A 22,994-nucleotide genomic window follows, 5' to 3' on the forward strand; every position below is an offset into this window, starting at 1 on the left:
ACCTAATGATTATGCCCCCCTTGAATGTCTCTACCAGTGTATCGACCAAATCAACAACTGGATGTCACAAAATTTTCTTCAGCTGAACACAGATAAAACAGAAGTAATTCTATTTGGGAAAAAAGATGAAAGACTCAGGATTACCACTATTCTTGACACAAAGGGGATTAAAACTAAAGAAATGGTTAAAAATCTTGGTGTTTTCATTGACAGCGAGCTAAACTTTGACAGTCACATGAAAGCAATCACTAAATCGGCATTTTATCACCTAAAAAACATTTCCAAACTAAGAGGACTTATGTCAAAAAATGATCTGGAAAAACTGATACATGCCTTCATCTCTAGTAGGGTTGATTACTGCAATGGCCTTTTCACAGGCCTGCCAAAAAAGACCATCAAACGACTTCAGCTGGTTCAAAATGCAGCGGCGAGGGTTCTCACACGAACAAAAAGAACAGAGCACATTACTCCAATTCTAAGGTCCCTTCACTGGCTTCCAGTAAGCTACAGAATTGACTTTAAAGCATTGCTGCTGGTGTACAAATCTCTAAATGGTCCAGGGCCCAATTCCCTCTCTGATATGTTGCAGCGGCCTAACCCAATCAGATCTACCAGATCGCAGCAGAAAAATTTACTGTTAAAACCTGTTGTTAAAACAAAGTGTGGTGAAGCAGCTTTTAGCTACTATGCAGTACAGCTATGGAACCAACTGCCAGAGGACATCAAAAATGCTCCTGCTGTTGGCAGCTTCAAATCTAGACTAAAGACCAAGCTGTTCTCAGATGCTTTCTGCTAACTGATAAATATCATCTTTACATGTTTTAAACTTTACTTAACTTTTATTCTATTTTATTCTGCTGTTTTTACTGAACTTTTACTTCATTTTATTTCTACTATTGTTTAATTCTTATTTTTCTCTCTTCTTCCCCCTTTATTTTATATAATTTTATTTTCTATTGTTTACTGTTTTGCCTTTTCCTCTGTAAAGCACATTGAACTGCCACTGGGTATGAAATGCGCTATAGAAATAAACTTGGCTTATGATAATTTTCACAAACTGATTTATGAAAAGAAACCTCATTGTTTTAACAATATTCTGTATTTTTATACTTTTACACCTTTAAAAAACAGTAAGAATAACTTTACAGAACACACAGGCATAGGAAACAAGGCTGAAGGGTTTTTTTGTGCATGTGCGTTTTATTTTGTGCTGAGGAGAAATAAACACACCGTTCACTATCGCACAGGTGTTGAGTTTTATTACAACAGTGTTGATGCAGGTAGAGGTGAGAGAGGTGAGCGAGGTGGGAGGGAAGCTGGTCAGTGTGTGCGCTCCTCCCTCCTCCCACTGTCAGAGAACTCCTTCCTTCCTTAACTCGCTCTCGGTTCTCTGATACAGGCTTTTCCCGTTTCCTCTATGATGACCCGCCCGGGGTGCTCTTGCTCCTCTGTGATGGTGACGGTAGTGATGGACGTTCCCGCTATTATCCCACTGAGGGTTTCTCTCATGCCAGTGGCTGTACAATGGCCCACGTGGTCCATGCCTCCTTCCCCCAGCTCGTTCCTCCCTCGTTCCTCGTTCTCTCGCGCCAGTTTGAGCTCCATCTGATGTGACATCCTGTTCATGTTTCGACTCTGGTGTCTCCTGATGGCTGGTTTCAACGCTCTTGTCTCCTAAAGCCCGTCTCGGCTGCTCTTTGACTTCGACTAAATGTCTGTCTCGGTGTTCACTGGTGGCCTGCAGTGCTCCACCGTTCCTGCTGCTTTCTGCTGCAGACACACTGAGCTTAGCCAGGGTGTTCTCCAGCACAGGAAGAGGAACCACACGAGCTGCATGTCCTCCTCGTCCACCACCTCCTTTTCCCCGGTCTCTCCTGCCTCCTCTAAACTCCACATGCTGTTTCCTGCCATAAGGAGCACGAGGAGTGTGAGGAGCTCGGCGATGGGACAGGCATGAGGTGTTCTCCGCTCGAGGAGCACGAGGGCTCTCATTAGAGCACTCAGGAGGGAGAGGAGGAGGAGGAGGCAGAGGTTGGGCAGAGTCAGGATCTGGCACGTCAGTGCAGGCGGGGTCTGAGGAGTCATTCGGAGCCTTGGAGATGATTAAAAATAAAGTTACAGATAATAGGCCAAGTCAACATGTTCCACTGTGTTAGCTAATGTTTGTGACAGAGGGATACCAGTTGTCATGGTAACATTAAGTTCAAAGTATTTAACTAAATGATTACTGAAGCTGGCTATATAAGATTTTTCCTAATTTGCATATTCACTCCTGTTCAATTATTCCATTCTTATTCCTATGAGCTAAATGTTTTAGGTTTTCCTAATTTGCATATTCAAAGCAGCTGTGCTAGTGCTACTTGTGAATTTAGCTTGTTACTTAATTTGCATATTCATTGACATTTCATTGTTTTAGCTCACAGTGATTGAGAGATGCCAGTTGTCATGGTAACAATATATTCTGTCAGATAACCATACAAATAAACAAGCAGCAAAATACACTTTAACTAATGTAAAGACACTTCAAAGCATTTCACCTAAATGTTACGAATGTTTCCTCAGTCAGGACAATTTCAGATGTTCCCTAATTTGCATATTCAGTGGGATTAGTGCTTTTAGATTATTACAGCTGTTTTCTGGTGAAATCGGAATGTGAAGCGAATGTGAGCGTGAAGTCTCCTGCGAGCTGTAGAGAGAAAAAGAAAAACGTGTGTAGAGACTGGAGGCACGTGATGTTCACTTTAACACTTACATGGTTAATGTGAATGAGGAAGCGATTTGACTCTGCCTCGGGGTCGATGACTCCGCCTTTCTCTCTCTGATGGTCCAAAATCTTCTGTAGCTCCGCCCACTTTCTTTTAAACTCAGCAGTGACAGCTTCATCCTCTTGCTGAGAGAGAGAGAGATGGGATGTGTGTCAGATGAGCACGAATTCAAGCACAGCATGAGACGCAGGACGAGATTTCGCAGTAGGTTACTGAACAAACATTATACACATGAAACAAAAACCCAACAACTCACAATGGTTCAGTGTTAGCACAGAGAACAACACTGACTCTGTCCAGTCCATCACTGACACAAGATGAGACGTGTGTGAGAGAGAGAGTGAGTGTGTGAGAGTGCGTGTGAGAGTGCGAGAGAGTGTGTGAGAGTGCGAGAGAGTGTGTGTGAGAGTGCGAGAGAGTGTGTGTGAGAGTGCGAGAGAGTGTGTGTGAGAGTGCGAGAGAGTGTGTGTGAGAGTGCGAGAGAGTGTGTGTGAGAGTGCGAGAGAGTGTGTGTGAGAGAGTGTGTGTGAGAGTGCGAGAGAGTGTGTGTGAGAGTGCGAGAGAGTGTGTGTGAGAGTGCGAGAGAGTGTGTGTGAGAGTGCGAGAGAGTGTGTGTGAGAGTGCGAGAGAGTGTGTGTGAGAGTGAGTGCGAGAGAGTGAGTGTGTGACAGAGTGTGCGAGAGAGCGCGAGCGCGAGTGAGAGCGCGAGTGAGAGCGCGAGTGAGAGCGCGAGTGAGAGCGCGAGTGAGAGCGCGAGTGAGAGCGCGAGTGAGAGCGCGTGTGTGTGAGAGAGCGCGTGTGTGTGAGAGAGCGCGTGTGTGTGAGAGAGCGCGTGAGAGAGAGTGAGTGTGTGAGTGAGTGTGAGCGAGAGAGAGAGAGTGTGTGTGTGTGTGAGAGAGTGTGAGTGAGTGAGTGTGAGCGAGAGAGAGAGAGAGAGAGTGTGTGTGAGAGAGAGTGAGTGAGTGTGTGTGAGAGAGAGAGAGAGAGAGAGAGTGTGTGTGAGAGAGAGTGAGTGAGTGTGTGTGAGAGAGAGAGAGAGAGAGAGAGAGTGTGTGTGAGAGAGAGTGAGTGAGTGTGTGAGCGAGAGAGAGAGAGAGAGAGAGAGAGAGTGTGTGTGTGAGAGAGAGTGAGTGAGTGTGTGTGAGCGAGAGAGAGAGACTGTGTGTGTGAGAGAGAGTGTGAGTGAGTGAGTTTGTGTGAGCGAGAGAGAGAGAGAGTGTGTGTGTGAGAGAGTGTGAGTGAGTGAGTTTGTGTGAGCGAGAGAGAGAGAGAGAGAGAGAGAGAGTGTGTGTGTGAGAGAGTGTGAGTGAGTGAGTGTGCACATGCTGCATCAGTACCGGAGGGAAGTTCGGTACTGGAGATGAAAGCAGAGCCTTCACATCATACATCAGTGGCTCTCTGCACACGGGACACACCACACACAGCTCCTGTAACAGCCGACAGGAGTGTGTAACTACATTTAAGAGTCCGTTACTATGGTTACAACTAGGGCTGTGCAAAATCCTGAGTGAAACCAGCATCAGGGCTGAGAGTCAGCTCGTACCTCATCCTCCCCTCCGTCTCTGGTCTTATCCTCCTCCAGCTCCCTCACTCGCTCCTGCAGCTCCTCCTCAGAATGCGTGATGTAGCGGCCCAGACAGTGGGAGTGGAAATAATGATAACAGCTCGTCTTTGTGAACACCTCGTCCACCTGAACCCCAAGATCATCAACAACAACGAAATTTCATTTCAAGGCAAAACAAATTTCCATTAAAGTTCCACTTAACTGTTACAAAGCCCTGACACTGGAGACAAACATTTCTGTTTATCATGAGTGGCGCGTCTGCTGGACACGCCCCTGTGACTGAGCTGTTACTATAGTAACAATAACGTGTAGGTACAGTCCCTTAAGAAACTACATTTCCCACCAGCCAACTTCCGCGTTGACCTACGTCACGCCTGGGCGGGATCACCTACGTCACATCCTCCAGGAAGGTATAAGCAACCCGGAAACTTCCAACTCGCCCTCTTTTGGCACCGTGATTTCAACACAGACACAAGGAGGACTTCACACTCACTCTCTCTCTCTCTCTCTCTCTTTTTCCGTCTGGACCAGCGGTCTGCAGGCACAAAGAGATTCGCTCTGCCGAGCAAACCCAAGATAGACGTCTTTTCTTTTCTTTCTTGCAAGATCCACGATTCAGCGCGATTTCTTTGTTTACCTTTAGCCACAGTAAAAATCCAAAAATCGTGCGATCTAACTCAAATGAATTACAACCGGTTTTATTTCAAGTACGTACAAACTGCAGCCCGAGCAGTTAATTTAAAATTAGGAGCAACCGGATCCTTCTAATTAATTCTGTGCACATTGTTTGATCAGAGACTTTCTTTTCATCATGAGCGACCACGCGTCGGACCAAGAAATCCTCTGCTTCACGGAAGGCTTCACAACGGTGAAACTCCAAAAGTCTCGGAACATCTCTTCATAATTCTGCGTAGAGGCAAAATACTGAGTAAGACTGGCAATTTTGGGCATAAAAACTAGTCTTAGGAATTAGCTTTTATGAAGAAGTGTGAATTTAAACTCAGGAATGGTTTAAATGTGTACACTGTAAACACGCAGCGTGTTGAATTGAATTGATTGTTCCATTTTGTTTTAATCTCTCAATTGTTTAATAGATAGGCTTCGCATGCTCTCTCTCTATTCCTACTAACATCCTCAATTTCCTTATTTACACATATTTTGACCTCATCAAGGTTTCAGTGGATTTAGTAATGCTATAAGCTAGTGAAATTAGCCACATGGCTAATTCTTTTGTCTCGTTAGCAAGCTAGGCTAACCCTCCTCCACAGGCCTCACAAACACATCTTAGCTAGCATCCCTTTGTCTTAGCTAGCAACACAAGGCTAATCTGTGTCTCCACACGTGGCCAACACATCTTAGCTAGCAACCAGAGCTAAATCCTTTGTTCTCAAACCCCACGTGGTGACACCCCCCTTAGCTAGCCTTCCTTTGCCTTAGCTAGCAACACAAAGCTAATTATTTTGCCTTAGCAACCAAAGCTAATTCTCTTGTTTACTTAGAAACACGTGGTCACCAGGCCTCACACACACAAACACATCTTAGTTAGCTACCAAAGCTAACTCTTTTGTTCTACTTAGAAACATGTAGTCACCCCCACATGGTGACCCCCAACACACACACATGCTCATCCAGTATATATCATATTTGCATACATTTCAACTGCCATTATCCATTTTTATCTTTGTTATAATAAATTCATTTATTATTGAAACTGTGTTTTGTGTTCCAATATTTCTGAAGTCATCCAATCTCAAAAGAATTCAAAGGTGCATATGATTTATGTAATATGGTAAGTGATCATAATAATTTGGAATATACCATAATTTAGCTGTTTGGTAATTTATTATTAAGCACCAAAATTAATGGTATTAATTAATGAGACTGATCCAATGAGACTGATTCCATATATGATTTAATGATATGAGACTGATTCAATAAGAATGATTCAATGAAAACGATTCAAATGAGACTGATTCAATTTAATTATTAACCTTCAGATTTAATGAGATTGATCACTTAATAATTACCAATTGCACCTACAAACGCATCAGAACGAGTGCATTCATTATAAATAAACCTAGTCAGAGCTGCTGTTCAACAGAATTAAAATCAACACCTTCTGACCAATCAGAGCCCAGAACTCAGCAGACCCCCCACACACACACACACGCCCCATTTTGTACTTTTACACCCAGGAATGAAATAAATATTGACTCTTGCTGCTATTTTACACAATCACTCCCGTGAGCAGCGAGAGGTGGATTTGAGTGACTGGGCGTGACCTTAAAGCCGTACAGACAGATCACACAGTTGCCATGAGGAACGTTGCTCTCAGTCAGGATCTCTTTGGCTTTCTGTGGAAAAGATAAAAGAAAAAATATTAGGAGATTCTCAGAGACACGGAGAAGGACACAGTGCAGCGCGAGATAAATGAACACACACCTCAATGAGCTGATACAGCACTGGCGTCCCCACACACTCCTCAGCCTCCGAGTGTAGACTGCGCTGTAAACTGCAGGCGAACAGGAGAGATGAATTAACACACACACACACACACACACAGGTCAGAGAGAGGACGGAGTGTGAAGCGTGGACAGGCACCTGAGCAGCTTGTCATCGGAGAGACCTCGGGGATGGTAGATGGAGATGTAGGGAGGAGATGCCGGGTACTGAAACACACACCACAACTCAATCAGTACTCAACAGAACCGAGATAAATCAGAATTTATTGGTCACTGTGCCAAGTACAACAAAATTAAAAGCTAACCTTAAAGTGCAAGACCACATAAAAGTAGAAAAAGACCAGATAGGAACAGAAAGAAAAAAAAAAAATCATTATGTTTCATTTCCCCACTGTGAGGAGCAGCACTGACAGATACAGACACAGACAGAGGGACATGCGTCTGTCCAACAGCAGATGGAAATTACAATAAATAAATAAATTATTAATAATAATAATAATAAAAGAAGAATACATTTACTATGCATGCACTTACACTCTCACCTGGATAAAATTCTGAGAAAATGTATTTAAAAATCTTTTGAACTAAGATTTACCTACTAAAACTGTCTAAATTAAAAGAAAATGAAAACGACTTGAAACTAACAAAACTAAATTAAATCCAAAAGACAAACTGAAATTCAAACTCAAGTTAGAACGAAAAATTTTTTGAAAAAATAATGAATAAAACAAAATATTATTAATCGTCTCACTGTCTTGTGCTAAAAAGCTTGCTATTCAAATAAGCCACACCCCCTCTGGGTTACAGTGACATCACAACCTATTTGCATATTTCAGCTTGTAAATTTTTTCCGTGTTGAGGTTACACTAGTAAAAGTTACACCAACCCGAGACTCACACTGTATATTTGTCGTCTGACGATGCTTTTACACATTTTATTTAATTCAAACATCTTCCAGGACGGGGCGGCACGGTGGTGTAGTGGTTAGCGCTGTCGCCTCACAGTAAGAAGGTCCTGGGTTCGAGCCCCGTGGCCGGGGAGGGCCCTTCTATGCGGAGTTTGCATGTTGTCCGCGTGGGTTTCCTCCGGGTGCTCCGGTTTCCCCCACAGTCCAAAGACATGCAGGTTAGGTTAACTGGTGACTCTAAATTGAGCGTAGGTGTGAATGTGAGTGTGAATGGTTGTCTGTGTCTATGTGTCAGCCCTGTGATGACCTGGCGACTTGTCCAGGGTGAACCCCGCCTTTCGCCCGTAGTCAGCTGGGATAGGATCCAGCTCGCCTGCGACCCTGTAGAACAGGATAAAGCGGCTACAGATAATGAGATGAGATCTTCCAGGACTTTTAGTACCAACAGAACCTTTAAGCACCTAACGCTCATGTGATGTGAGGACACACCTCTGAATCCAGGTCCAGTGTGAGCGTGAGCCGGACAAACTGCGCCAGACAGTCTTCTCCAGTGGAGGGGTGGAGGATCACACTGACTCTCCATCCTCTACACACACACACACACACACACACACACACATCTCAGGCATGTCTCGAAGAAGAAACACCACATGGTCACACAAGTATGTAAACATCTCATTCCAAAAGCATTAAGAAGGAGCAGTCTCTCGTTTTCTGCCATCAACTTCCTCCATTCTTCTGGAGAAGGTTCTCCACTCCATCCTGGAACACTGTTCTGGAGAGTCACCTCGTCTCCATCACAGGAGCCTGATGAAAGCTGGATCGCAGTCAGCGTTCTACCTCATCACCAACAGGTTCTCCAAACCACAGTCCACTTCAGACTTCTTGGGTGTGGACCTGTTCATAAAGCTCCCAAGGAAAAGTTCTTGCACTGGAGCTGATTCCAGGTTCAATCTGAAACCCGGAGGGGAGTGTGGGTTCTCTCAAACACCTCCACTTCACTAAAATGGCACTCGCATTTCAGAAATCTGATACAAGTTCATCAGTAGAACCCCAAGATCCTGTCAGTGTTTGTGCAATGAGACTGAACAGCTGTGTGTCACTGAAACATCTGGATTCATTAGTGAATGATGTATGTATTTATAATGAAATGAAGGATCTTTACCCATCATCATCATTCCGGGTGACGGTCAGCTGATCCAGATAGATGGACTGCAGAACCTCAATCTCACACAGGACACTGCAAACAACAACAACAACAGCAATGCTGTGATTATGATGATGATGATGATGATTATAATGACTGGCACAGCTCAACACTCTGCTCACTGCTGGGTCTCAAATGACCTGAAACTAATCTCAACAAAATCACACACGTCTTTATCCAGTCTGAAGAAATCAAAAGTGATATTTTATAAAGAATGATTAGTTAGTAAACCGGAACTCGCCGCTAACGAACAAAATAAACAGCTAGCAACAACAGCTAGCAGGGCTTTAGCTCATTGCGCGAACACTACTCAGTTTCACGGGCTCAGAATTAGCATTTAGCCTCAGCTTAGCTTAGCATAACAAAACATCTTCTAAAAACTCCTCCATGCTGAACCCGCGCAGACTCCGCGGCTCTCAGAGGGAGAGCTGGGTTTCAGCCCGCAGCACTCACTCGCTCTCAGCCGCCATCTTTCCCAGCTGGCTGATGACGTCACAAGCCCCCTCAGAAACCCCTCCCAAACAAGGCGGCCCTTATTTCGTCACGCGCTTTCAGTTTGCGTCGGCTCGTGCACTGTGATTCTAACCAATCACAGCGCGGAGGCGGGACTTGCTGTAGGGAACCTGCCTCATGTTCTAATCATTCAGACACATTTTCATGCTTTTAAATCTTTAAACATATCCCTTTGTGCAACTGAATCAGAAAATAAATAAATACAAAGTAAAAAGAAACAGAAATTAAGACTTAATTTACACTATGAAATATAGATTATACAACCCCGATTCCAAAAAAGTTGGGACAAAGTACAAATTGTAAATAAAAACGGAATGCAATAATTTACAAATCTGAAAAACTGATATTGTATTCACAATAGAACATAGACAACATATCAAATGTCGAAAGTGAGACATTTTGAAATTTCATGCCAAATATTGGCTCATTTGAAATTTCATGACAGCAACACATCTCAAAAAAGTTGGGACAGGGGCAATAAGAGGCTGGAAAAGTTAAAGGTACAAAAAAGGAACAGCTGGAGGACCAAACTGCAACTCATTAGGTCAATTGGCAATAGGTCATTAACATGACTGGGTATAAAAAGAGCATCTTGGAGTGGCAGCGACTCTCAGAAGTAAAGATGGGAAGAGGATCACCAATCCCCCTAATTCTGCGCCGACAAATAGTGGAGCAATATCAGAAAGGAGTTCGACAGTGTAAAATTGCAAAGAGTTTGAACATATCATCTACAGTGCATAATATCATCAAAAGATTCAGAGAATCTGGAAGAATCTCTGTGCGTAAGGGTCAAGGCCGGAAAACCATACCGGGTGCCCGTGATCTTCGGGCCCTTAGACGGCACTGCATCACATACAGGCATGCTTCTCTATTGGAAATCACAAAATGGGCTCAGGAATATTTCCAGAGAACATTATCTGTGAACACAATTCACCGTGCCATCCGCCGCTGCCAGCTAAAACTCTATAGTTCAAAGAAGAAGCCGTATCTAAACACGATCCAGAAGCGCAGACGTCTTCTCTGGGCCAAGGCTCATTTAAAATGGACTGTGGCAAAGTGGAAAACTGTTCTGTGGTCAGACGAATCAAAATGTGAAGTTCTTTATGGAAATCAGGGACGCCGTGTCATTCGGACTAAAGAGGAGAAGGACGACCCGAGTTGTTATCAGCGCTCAGTTCAGAAGCCTGCATCTCTGATGGTATGGGGTTGCATTAGTGCGTGTGGCATGGGCAGCTTACACATCTGGAAAGACACCATCAATGCTGAAAGGTATATCCAGGTTCTAGAGCAACATATGCTCCCATCCAGACGACGTCTCTTTCAGGGAAGACCTTGCATTTTCCAACATGACAATGCCAAACCACATACTGCATCAATTACAGCATCATGGCTGCGTAGAAGAAGGGTCCGGGTACTGAACTGGCCAGCCTGCAGTCCAGATCTTTCACCCATAGAAAACATTTGGCGCATCATAAAACGGAAGATACGACAAAAAAGACCTAAGACAGTTGAGCAACTAGAATCCTACATTAGACAAGAATGGGTTAACATTCCTATCCCTAAACTTGAGCAACTTGTCTCCTCAGTCCCCAGACGTTTACAGACTGTTGTAAAGAGAAAAGGGGATGTCTCACAGTGGGAAACATGGCCTTGTCCCAACTTTTTTGAGATGTGTTGTTGTCATGAAATTTAAAAATCACCTAATTTTTCTCTTTAAATGATACATTTTCTCAGTTTAAACATTTATCTATGTTCTATTCTGAATAAAATATGGAATTTTGAAACTTCCACATCATTGCATTCCGTTTTTATTTACAATTTGTACTTTGTCCCAACTTTTTTGGAATCGGGGTTGCATAATAAAAAAAGCAAAAATATAGAGCTATATAATAAATTATTTAAAATAAAGATTAAAAATATTTTCATTTATCAGAGATGCACAAACACTTTTTTATTTTGCCTAAATATGTTTAATTGAAAAGTTATTGAACTGTCCATCATGCACGAAGGGAAAATCGTAGAAAAAAATAAACATCAGGAGTGACCCGCCTGATGTTAAACAGTTCTTCTCTGGCGTAAGTGATTGGGTTTGAATTGATGGACATAAAGAGAATAAACAAAAACAAACAAAATGCTCCAGAGTGCAGTGCTGAGGCTGGCATCTGGAACATCATTTCACTGACAGGTGATCAGATAAAAAAGGTGCAGAGTTGATGAAAGTGTGGGATTTGAATTTGGAGTTTGTTGCTGTCAGTAACCGTGAAGGAGGCAATCATTTGTCTGAAAATCAAAACTTAACCCATTATAAAGTCAGCAGAAACATCAGGCATGGCCAAAAATCAAACATTTGAACCAAACATCGTTTTTAGGGCCAAAAAGGTCCATATATGCTCCCAAGCAGTAAATAAAGGAGACAAAAAAAGTATCGTAGAAGGTCCTGCCCCAGTGACAAGCCATATTATCCCTCTGAAAGATACAATAATGTACTTTATTTTCTGTGTGTGAACACCAAAAGACCCAGAAGACCACTGTGGTGTCCAACAGAAGAATTTATTCTCTTGTGGAGAAAAACCTCTTCACAACAGTCAACCAAATGAAGAACAATCTCCAGGAGGTAAGCGTATCTGTATCAGTCAATAACCAAGAGAACATTTCACCAGAATGTTCTCCACCAGTAAACTGCAAAAACAGGAAACTCAGCAGGAGAGTCTGAGAAAAAAAATTCTGTATACTTCTGGAACATCTTCTGGACTGTGAGCTGAAGATCAACATGATGTAGAATGATGGGAAGACAAGAGTATAGAGAAGGAAAGGAACTGCTCATGATCTGAAGCGTACTGCCTCGCCTCACCTCAGGGCGAGAGTGTTTGGCTGACAGCAGAACCGGTTCTCTCGTATTTATTAACGATGTGACGGCTGAAAGCAGCGGCATGAATTACGAAGTCTTCAGGGTGGTGAAGATATCTGTTCATATTCTGATAAATACTTCAGCAGTCCATGGCCAGAACACCATCATGCAGCTGGACAATGATCCGAACATGCAGCAGAAACATCAAGACTTCTTTTTTTAAGTAAAGAAGTGGAATGTTCTGCAGAGGCTGAGTCGATCACCTGAGCTGAATCCAAACGAGCTGCATTTCACTTACTGAAGAAAAGCGAGCAGGAAGTGAAGACAGGTGCAGTAAGACCAGGCAGAGCTTCACCAGTGAAGAGACCCAGTCTCTGCTGACGTCCATGGGTTCCAGACTTCAGCCAATCAGTGACTAAAGGATTTACAACTGAATATTAACAATTTAATTTATGGTGAATATTGTGGACAGGACTGTAAATATTTAGACATTTGTTGATGCCGTGAAATTTTTTTTATTAAATAAAGGACACACCAAATATATAGTGCATTTTTAAAACAGTAATTTATTGCTAATGATTAATTTGGACACATGACTTGGCTCATCAATACTTTTTTTTTTAATTGGACACACGTTGACAATCACGTCAGCTCTGTTAATGGCTCTTACAATGATTAGATGTGAAATAACAGTGTAATACCTGACTGTACGTCGCTCTTTTAGTCATAAAATTACATTGAGATTTGTAAAAAAAAAAAAAAAACCCATCATCCAGGTACTTTATAGTGGCTTCCAGTTCCTCTCGTCAGTGCAAAGTCACGCATAAACAGAATGTGAAAGGTGCTGCAGAGCCGCAGGTGCAGTTCCTCACGGTTCGTTTCTGTCTCTCGGTTCTCAGCAGCATTTTTTTCCTCTCTTCCTCCGGTCACGGTCGCGCTGAGCGTTGATGTGAACTGTGTCCTTCTCTCTCTCCCGCTCTTTCTCCGCGCGACTCTGACTCCGTTTCTTCGCCTGCAGCACCATGTAGGTAAACGCCATGAACATCTGTCTCACACACACACACACACACACACACACACACACACACAGTGAGTACCTCCTTCCTAATTTTTTATCCACATCGTACAGAGCTGTGTGAAAGCAGAACAATCAAACAATCTGCGTACGAACGATGGAAAATTATTTTATCTGACTGACCACCGGCTTCTCATTTGCATAAAGTTCAAACCAGCTCAACTGTCTCACTGCTCGCTCTCTCTCTCCCTTACAACTCATTAGAAATGAGCGGGAAATAGTCACGTGACGAGCATGCGTGGACACGTGGCCTCAATCACATATTACACACGATTACAAATACAACACTGAAATATCAAACATTATTATTATTTAAGAGTGATCAAGTTTGGATGAGAGGGATTTTTTTTCTTAAAATAAATTCATGACTGACTCAGGAATAATTCTATTTAACCTGCAAACTGAATAATAATAATAATAATACATTGAATAAAAACATTTTGAAAAAAATCAATTCTAAAAATACAATTCATAAAATTTAATCAGATTCAAACGATTTTCACCTGAAATTAATAAAAAAATTAATTGATAAGTGCCTTCAACATGGAAAAAGAAGAGAAACATTTAATTTTAAACTAAAAATGGAACAACTTCAATACTATACTAAATAAAGGTATTTCTAAAGAAATAAAATTAAAGTGAATCCTAAAGACAAACTAAAATTTAAATTAAAGCTGAAAAGAAACACATTTACAAACATCCCAGGTCAATATTTAAAAAAAAAAGAAAAAAACTGCTCAGACGTTTTAACAAAAGAGCAGTCTCTTTTTTTTTTTTCTTTGAATTTTACAACTGGACGATGTATTCTTTATCGATTTTTTTAAAATGATGTACAAACAGAATCAACAACCTCTTCCACATTGATATTTTCTTTCGCGCTGGTCTCGAACACTCGCACTCCTACAGTCTCTCCAAACCTCTGAGCGTCCTGAGTGTCCACCTGCTTCTTAGACGGATCATCGTTCTTATTCCCAACTGGGGGGGAAAAAACAAAAATAATTAAGAGTGAAATCAGAGGCCGTTCATTCGGACAGTGCGGGACAGCAGCGAGACGATGTGAAGGCAGGCAGGTCTGAGATACGTCATCATCTCAATTATACCTTCACTACAGTTACTAATGCCACCAATCATTAATATTCATAACCAGACACCCAACCTGATTAATATTCATGAAGTGACCTATCCATTGTCCTAAACATGGCTGCTGCTCAAGATCGGTTTCTGTGCACTGACTGATCCCATCACCGAACGGCATGCAAATCTCTCCCCCTCATGTGACGCGGGCAAAGTCTGCGATTGTGGAGGTCACGTTAGAATCGAAGTGAGAACGAGAACGCCGTCCGTCTAAACACTCACCTAATATTTTACACACGTTATCACAGTTCTGCGAGATTTCATTCAGCCACCGCTTCACGTTCACAAACGACTCGGGATTCGTAACATCATACACGATAATGACCCCATGCGTGTTTCTGTAATACCTACAGAGAGAGACAGCATGAGAGTGCGACAGACAGGGGATAAACAGAAAGCACGAGACAGGCAGAGAGAGAGAGCATGAGAGAGAGAGAGCAAGCAAACAGGATATTTGATTGAGGATTAGTCAGTGTACTGTGACCTTTACATGTGCACTCAGTTTTGGGTGTGGTTTTGTGGGTGGAGCTTACGTTGAGGTGATAGTTCTGAACCTCTCCTGTCCCGCTGTGTCCCAGATCTGGAGTTTCACTCTCTCCCCGTCGATCTCCACCGTCCGGATTTTAAAGTCCACACCTATAGTGGTTATGTAGCTCCCTGCAGGAGACATCAACCACGGCAGGTAATCACTCACTCACTCACTCACTCACTCACTCTCTCCTCCAGTCATTACATTTATACACACTCACCACCCACTTTATTAGGAACACCTGTCCAGCTGCTCAGTCACATCACAGAGATCAGACTTTCTTCAGTCTGATGTGAGGACGAACTGGATCTCTTGCTCTGGATGTGAATGATTTTAAACACTGTGCTGCTGCCACGTGATTGGCTGATTAGAGAACTGTGTGAATGTGCAGGTGTTCCTAATGAAGTGGATAGTGAGAGTCCACACACGTTAAACCCACCAGAGAAGGAGTTGTCTGCAAATCTCAGTAGTAAACTGCTTTTCCCAACATCTGTAACACAGAGAGAGATGAGATTAGATCAGACGTGGTGTAACGATCAGAGCTCGTCAGCTCACCTCCAGATAAACCAAAAGAAACCTTCCTGTTGTCTTAAAAGTGGAAGTGCGCTCTTTCAATCAGCCAGAGGCTCACTGCCAAATACTCCTCCTCTCATTTATAAAACAACCAGACAAACAAACAAAAGCCTGGGGTTCGAGATCGTGTTCTACCAACGTGGGCAATCTAAACAGGATCTAAAATCAAATCTGAGTGTTTTGAGCGAGAAACTCGAGCTATTAATAAACAATGACTCAAAAACACATTAAACTCAATCTGGCCAAACACAGGCGCTGGTTTCACTTCAGCTTTTCTCAACTTCCTGTGGTGCTGCAGAAACCCGCTCGGTTACGCACTGGGACGTTTTTACAGTAATCGGGAGGAAAAATAAAAAATGTGCAATGGTGTAATATGACGGGTGTATTCTCTTTAACGCGAGTCCAGACAGACGCAGTGACTGTGACGTGATATCATGATTTAGAATGAAATCTGATTACTGACCGAGTCACGAGAACACAGATTTGTTCCTTTATCACAGGAATGAAATCAGACTAATCAGATTTTGTATATGGAAACATGATGAAACTCTGGAGCTGGAGGATACAATAATTATATCAATATAGTGATAAATTATAACCGATTTCAATGGATAACTTGAGATATTGGGGTATCTTTATAAATTTTTTTAAATTAAAATTTTATACAGATTTGTTCCCTTTTTCAGTGCTATTTATTTATTTATTTATGAACTCCCCCCAAATCACAATTCATTTTTCATTGAAATGAAACACGACTGTATTGCTGGCGGTTTGTTCACAAGCCTCAGTATTGTGATCGATATATCGTGTAACGTAGAAACGTCTAGGTGAATCATGATGTGATCGCTATCATATCGCCCCACCTCTACTCAAACCCTGCTTTACTACCATCCTGAATAATCCCTGTGTGGTGCTCTGTGGGTGTTTACCATGTTCCCCTGATGAAACCATTTAATTAAAAACCATTACTGATTTCTGTTGGTTATTAATGGCGGTATAAAATGTTTCTGGTGGACTGTAGGAACTGAGTTGCTCTTAAAGGGATAGTTCGGGATTTTTGACATGAATCTGTATGGCATCCCCATCAATAGTGTCGTGCAAACACACTGACTTACCCCTGACAGCATCCTGGGAGTCCAGTTCTTGTCCAGTTTTGGTCCAGACGAAAGTAGTCCGGCAAGTTTGTTGGGGTCACGAAAGTAAAACGTTTTTTGTCTCAAAACAGTACGTGTTCAAAAGAGTGATATATTTGCATCACAAAACCGTTGCCAAATAAAAAGTCAGACCTCGAAATCGCTTGGCACTATTTTCTCTCCCTTCTTATCACTGCGCGCTGCCGGCTTCATCCAGCTGCGGCTCCAGCTTCAAGGATAAGCTGGAGCCGCATAAGTAGGAGTCCCGGCGGGTGGTTTGTATTCGATTAGTTTATATCCCGACCTTGTCAGCTGTCACATTTATGTTCATGGACCCGGTAAGCTGGTAAATAATATTTATTTTTTTTTTCTTTACCAAATTCTAACAGAAAACGAGAGCGCCCGGAAGGGAAAACCGAGCCGAGCCGCCTCACGGCTGTAATGCAAATTGCTTTCCTCCTCAGTATACAAGTGCGCTTCCATGTCAGGGAAAAAGAAACTACCACTGCTGCCTATGTAGTGCCCTATTTATACAAATAGGAGTCATTCAGGATTCAGCCATGTTTTTGCTCCGTGTCATGGCTGAATCCTGAATGACTCCTATTTGTATAAATAGGGCACTACATAGGCAGCAGTGGTAGTTTCTTTTTCCCTGACATGGAAGCGCACTTGTATACTGAGGAGGAAAGCAATTTGCATTACAGCCGTGAGGCGGCTCGGCTCGGTTTTCCCTTCCGGGCGCTCTCGTTTTCTGTTAGAATTTGGTAAAGAAAAAAATAAATAAATATTATTTACCAGCTTACCGGGTCCATGAACATAAATGTGACAGCTGACAAGGTCGGGATATAAACTAATCGAATACAAACCACCCGCCGGGACTCCTACTTATGCGGCTCCAGCTTATCCTTGAAGCTGGAGCCGCAGCTGGATGAAGCCGGCAGCGCGCAGTGATAAGAAGGGAGAGAAAATAGTGCCAAGCGATTTCGAGGTCTGACTTTTTATTTGGCAACGGTTCTGTGATGCAAATATATCACTCTTTTGAACACATACTGTTTTGAGACGAAAAACGTTTTACTTTCGTGACCCCAACAAACTTGCCGGACTACTTTCGTCTGGACCAAAACTGGACAAGAACTGGACTCACAGGATACTGTCAGGGGTAAGTCAGTGTGTTTGCACGACACTATTGATGGGGATGCCATACAGATTCATGTCAAAAATCCCGAACTATCCCTTTAAAGCTGTACTGCCTTTCAGATTTTTCAAGTGTAGGTAATAAGAATTTTCCCAACACCAAATTATTTTTGTTTAGTGACTGAAAGCTACTGAATTTGAGTCACAGACTTCCAATTTTATTCATTTTTTAAAACAGAACAATTAATGAATTTATCTCCACGTGACTAAATTCTCTGCTATTTTTTCCTGCTTCCCCATGACCCAATTCAAGATACTACGTCATGCATCACGTGGTGGTCTTTCCCCGTTCACACAAGGCATTGTGGAATACAAATTTGAAACAGGAGAGAAAAATGGAGGGCATGAGTGTGCGAATGAAACGTGAAAGAGCGACTACAGTAATGGAAAGAAAGCGAGAAGAAAAGACGTTATGTTCTATACGAAGGAAAGGAAACGCAGGACCAAACTAATAAATATGGGCGCTCAGCGAGCACCTCGGTGTGATCAGCTGTTCGTTTAGCGACAGAATGATGGAACTGTCAGTGCACGCTCAAAGGGAAACCTGTAGATGGCAGTAATGCAACACTGTGGATGCCAGCTGCTGTAAAACCCAAAAGAAGAAGAAGGTAAACCTGCGCATGCGCACACGGACTTCCTCTGTCTGCTTGACTGCGCCAAGCGAGCGATTCCATGCACATTATTTGCTTTAATCCCCTCAAATTAAATAACTTCCCAGCCACAGAATGGCCTGATATTTTGTGAGATATTACAGAAATAAACAGATATCACAATCACCACATTTCAGACGGAACTAAATTTCACCGATTTTATGAAATTGAAAGGCCGTACAGCCTTAAAGAATCCTAATGGGCATTTAATAGTCGAATAAAAATCTTCCTTCAGGAAAACCACCACCATTAGCATTGCTATCATCAGTCTTACTCTGGAGTAATGGTGCTTGTGGGCGTGGCCTTTGCAGCAGGGCTTTGTTCCTTTTCAAAGCTCCCATGATAAACAGCTAACTTCTAAAGCTAACGAGTTAAACACATCACTCAGTGTTCTGAGCTTTGTTTTATTTCGTAATGTCACTATACACACTTAACGACGGGATAAGATAAAACCCTGAGTTCTTCCTACAGGTAGGAACTAAAGTAACGTTGGAACAGAGCAGAGTCAGATCGGTCCGAGGAATCCTTTGTTTGGATTGGTCTCTTCTTTAAAATCTGTCATATTTAACTTGCATAGAATTTCAATCATCCCTGAAAACCCGCTACTCTGTGTCAGAGACGTGTGTAGAATCCGAACACTCGTGTCACTTTATCGCTCGCTTGTGTGACATAAATGTTTTACAGAGAATTTAAAAAAAAAAAGTAATAAAACCACTGACTGGAGTCTCCGATGATGAGCAGTTTGAAGAGATGATTGTAGTCCTTTCCCGCCATCCTGCTGAATGATAAACGTCTCAGAGTTAAACGAGTTTCCGGCTTTACTCCGTTTCACGTCTGAAGTTTAATCCAGTCATTAAAATATTTCTCCCATTCCAGATTATAGAGATCCACGTAATCCCAGTTCATATGCATGCATGCGTGTACGTATATATTACAGGTCGGTAAACTTTACATGTACTGTCCAGTTACTCGTTTCCTGATGATGAACAGATCTGCAGTAATTTATGCCAAGCTCGCTTGTCGATATTCCAAGAATTCCGTGATGAGTGGTTTGGGAATTAAGCTGGAAGTGCAGACGAAGAGAGACGCCAGATCCGATGAGCTCATCTCAACAACGTGGGAAGAATCTCCTCTTCTAATAAAACGAGAGCAACAACAGTTCCCATTCTGTTCCAGTCCTGCAGCCTCGTGTCTCTCCTACAACTCCTTGGTGGCCAAACGCAGACTCCTCACACCCACCTTTACCTTAAAAACAAACAAAACACACAACACATTAACATGTTAACACTGCAGCTGCATCCATCTGAAGAGAAATAAAGACGTAGCACAGCTTCCTGCTGGAAAAACTTAACGATATCACACTGGAACAATACTATTGTGATCACTGATTACGCTGCCCCGCCCACACACATGGCTGTCATGGTAACTTTTTTCATTCAAAAGCTGAATATAAAACACCTCTCTGAGCTTTTTTCTGTGACAGGTGGAAGTGGTGGAAAATCCCGGCCTGAGAGGAGGAGGAGGAGCTGCTGAACGAGATGAGCGTGATGAAGGACGAGACTTTAATCAGCAATTTAAAACTTAAACTGATTTAGTTCTCCGTTCTCTACACACCTAATAAATAAATACTTATTATACAGTGTCTCATCTCATATTTCTTTCACACTGTACTTGCAAACACGCCACACCGTGCGCACACTGTACTTGCACACAGTACACACTACACAGTGCAACCACTGTACTTAGTGTACACATGCGCACACTACTGTACACACACACACACACACTTCTATCGTTGTGGAGACTTTCATTGCATTAATACATTCCTGAGCCCCTTACACTAACCAACCCAACTCAATACATAACCCCGCCCCAACCTCATTCTAACCTGATCCTTTTCCCCTCAAACAGCTCTTTGACTAATGCTGCTTTTCCACTACCAACGCGGCTGAGTTGGGCTGAGTCGAGCTGAGCGGGGCTGTTGGAGTTGCATTTTGACTACAACTGTGCTGAACCGTGCTGGCTGGAAGTGGGTGGACACATTGGGTGGAGTTAGCGAAAGTGGGTGGACGTCAGGTGATGTCGTTAAGCGGCGCAAACAGTGACATCAGTGAGCTTTTAAGCGGTAGTTTCACGACCCAGATAGTAAACAATAAACATGGAGGACATGGAGTTGTTAGTGTTGCTGGTCTTGGTGCTGTGGCTTGTTGTCACCGACAACGCCAACAGATACTGGCAAGAGCGTATAGATGAGGCGAGGCGCATAAGGCTTCAGAAATTCTCGTAATTCGTAATTATTCTCCTTCCGGGTTTACAGATCCCAGCGTGCTCGCGGGGTGTGTGTGGGCATGTGAGGACACTCCTCCTCACCCATCAGTGCCCAGGGGAGTGTCTCCTCACGCCCCTAGCCCCACTCGGCTTGGCTCGCTTCAGCCCCACTCCAAAACCGTGCGAGTTTCGGGTGCTGGGTAGGGCTGAAGCGAGCCGAGTCGTGCTGCTCTGAGGTAGTCGAAACATGAGCCGTGTCGGGCTGAAGTGAGCTGAAAAAGGGTAGTGGAAAAGGGCCAAAAATGTCCTCACTCTGTTGGTAAAAAGCATATTCCAGTCCTCAATATGTAGTAAGTACAAGAACGTACACACAAAAACACCATTTTTATCCTGTATCTGATGAGAATGCATGTTGGAACCTGCGCTGACAAATTCTTGTTCTCCCGATGGAAAGATTCTAGTTCTGCATTTATTCTCGGAATTTATGTAAAACCCAATGGGGGGGGGGGGGGGGGGGAGATCCCCATCTCATCATCTGTCCTCATCACTGGAACAACAGATGTGGCACTAAATTTAACCCTCACTCCCTCCCTGTGTGAACATCCCTCCATCAGAACCACACCCCTCCACACTCTGCCGACACAGCTGGGCGGAGAACAGCGGGAGGGACGACACACACACACCTCTACCTGCTCATCAAAGGTCAAACAAGAAATTTCCAGAAAAACAGGAAGAGGTGAAAGATTTTCCCCCAAAACCACAGCTCTTATATTAAACTGATTTTTTAAAAAAATCATAAAAAGTTGCATTTATTTGCATCAATGGTCATGAAGTTTAAAAAAAAAAAGAAAAAAGTCAACTGAAAAAAAAAAAAAAAACCCAGGAAACTAATCAGTTACATCCAGCATGACTATTCATACGGAATTAATAAAAAAGGTAAAAATGAAGGTTACAGAGAAACAGAACGTTCTGGAGAAAAAGTCCTTCAATATAAATACAATAAAAATTAATGTCTTAAAAATATTTATAAATTAAAAAAGGTATTTAAAATAAATATTCAGTCAAGTTAATTTTTTTGAGGTTTGGAATTGTAAAGGATTAATTTACAAAGAGACTAAATCACAAACTTAACAATAATAAATTATTATAAAACCCCAATGTCAATTTATGGGTTTTGGTAAATAAAAGTAATTCACAAACAAAAAAAAAAAATCTAATAAAATCAGAAATTAATTTTAAAAACTAAATTTAATAAAGCATAAAAGTTTACTCATAAATAAATAACTTCAATCACTTCTTTCCTTTTTTTGATAAATGAGTAATTTATAAAATTGAGTTAATCAGCACAGAATTAATAAAGAAGTTATTTAAAATATCAAAATAAATTCCATATTAAATAAGCAATTAAAGAAATAATTTTTAATGATAATTTTATGCTTTTGATAAAGAAAAAGTGATAACGAAATTAAAGGGCTGAGTGGATAAATCACAAATAATTAATTAAAATGAGTAAATAACTTAATAAAAGTGCAGTTTGTTTATTTTAGAGAAATGATACTAAATAACCTGAAAAGGGGCAAAAACCCAAAGTGCTCTCCTCCTTACTGAATAAAGACAAACCCCGGACTCTGCGGCGGCTCCCGAATCCCCTCAGCGCCGCGTTTATTCCGCTTTATTCGAGCCGCACGGTCTCCTCAGCACAGGGCGCCTCAGCACAGGGCGCTAGCGCGAGAGCTAACCGCGGCTAACCTGCTTTAGCCTCCGGGACTTTTCTCTCCCGAACCCGGGACCATTAAAGTTTCTGTCTCGAGTCAAGACGCGAAATGGCGTCACTTTTGTTGACAATAAAACATTACAAAACAGAATAAAACCGCTCTCACTCTCTCTGCCCGTCTCCGCTTAACGCCGCGCGCTGCTGGGCGTCATTTTCTTTCCTCCGTTTCGGAGCCGCGGCGCCAGGAATCAAGTCTGAGGTAAACTTAGTGGGAAGCTAACAACCGCTAGAGGGCGCATGTGCAAACACTGGCGCAATCCCGATCACCTTCTAAAGGATACAGAGGGCACTAGTTGGACCATCGAAGACACTGCACTATACCGGAAGTAGTGCGCTTGGACAGGGCGCAACGACGGATTTGGGATACAACGATTAAAAAAAATCCCGAGTCACGGGAG

The 22,994-nt window shown here is 42.5% G+C and overlaps 2 protein-coding genes across 4 annotated transcripts; both read right to left on the bottom strand.

Annotated features, from left to right (window-relative positions):
• Window positions 1-1,180: 1,180 nt before the first annotated feature.
• rnf25 (ring finger protein 25) lies at window positions 1,181-9,459 on the bottom strand. The gene is made up of 10 exons (XM_060902311.1): window positions 9,359-9,459; window positions 8,864-8,938; window positions 8,188-8,284; window positions 6,931-6,998; window positions 6,772-6,841; window positions 6,612-6,683; window positions 4,309-4,455; window positions 4,103-4,192; window positions 2,753-2,890; window positions 1,181-2,092 (listed from the first exon to the last, which is right to left on the bottom strand). Exons 1-10 carry the CDS (start codon window positions 9,373-9,375, stop codon window positions 1,352-1,354), a joined length of 1,515 nt encoding a protein of 504 aa, XP_060758294.1. The 5' UTR covers window positions 9,376-9,459; the 3' UTR covers window positions 1,181-1,351.
• Window positions 9,460-12,812: 3,353 nt separating this feature from the next.
• On the bottom strand, window positions 12,813-22,808 carry si:dkey-16l2.16 (ras-related protein Rab-35). Of its 3 annotated transcripts, none has more exons than XM_060902313.1 (7): window positions 22,703-22,808; window positions 19,274-19,799; window positions 15,444-15,494; window positions 15,009-15,132; window positions 14,698-14,822; window positions 14,192-14,316; window positions 12,813-13,311 (listed from the first exon to the last, which is right to left on the bottom strand). In XM_060902313.1, the coding sequence occupies exons 2-7, from the start codon at window positions 19,326-19,328 to the stop codon at window positions 13,162-13,164; spliced, it is 630 nt and encodes a 209-aa protein (XP_060758296.1). In that variant the 5' UTR covers window positions 19,329-19,799; window positions 22,703-22,808; the 3' UTR covers window positions 12,813-13,161. The 3 variants fall into 3 exon arrangements, with proteins under 3 accessions (XP_060758296.1, XP_060758297.1, XP_060758295.1); XM_060902314.1 differs by having other exon boundaries at window positions 22,443-22,807; XM_060902312.1 differs by having other exon boundaries at window positions 22,428-22,807.
• Between the last annotated feature and the right edge of the window lie 186 nt (window positions 22,809-22,994).

This window comes from Neoarius graeffei, chromosome 20 (assembly GCF_027579695.1).
Source record: "Neoarius graeffei isolate fNeoGra1 chromosome 20, fNeoGra1.pri, whole genome shotgun sequence".
Lineage (NCBI taxonomy): Eukaryota > Metazoa > Chordata > Actinopteri > Siluriformes > Ariidae > Neoarius > Neoarius graeffei.

Coding starts and splice junctions, on each gene's coding strand:
- rnf25 (XM_060902311.1), bottom strand. Junction 6,999..8,187: donor CACTGGACCTGGATTCAGAG/GTGTGTCCTCAC, acceptor TGTGTGTTTCAG/TACCCGGCATCTCCTCCCTA. Junction 2,093..2,752: donor TCCTCATTCACATTAACCAT/GTAAGTGTTAAA, acceptor ATCATCTCCAAG/GCTCCGAATGACTCCTCAGA.
- si:dkey-16l2.16 (XM_060902313.1), bottom strand. CDS start 19,328: ATGGCGGGAAAGGACTACAATCATCTCTTCAAACTGCTCATCATCGGA. Junction 15,133..15,443: donor TGCAGACAACTCCTTCTCTG/GTGGGTTTAACG, acceptor TGTCTCCTGCAG/GGAGCTACATAACCACTATA. Junction 14,317..14,697: donor TAACGTGTGTAAAATATTAG/GTGAGTGTTTAG, acceptor TTTCCCCCCCAG/TTGGGAATAAGAACGATGAT.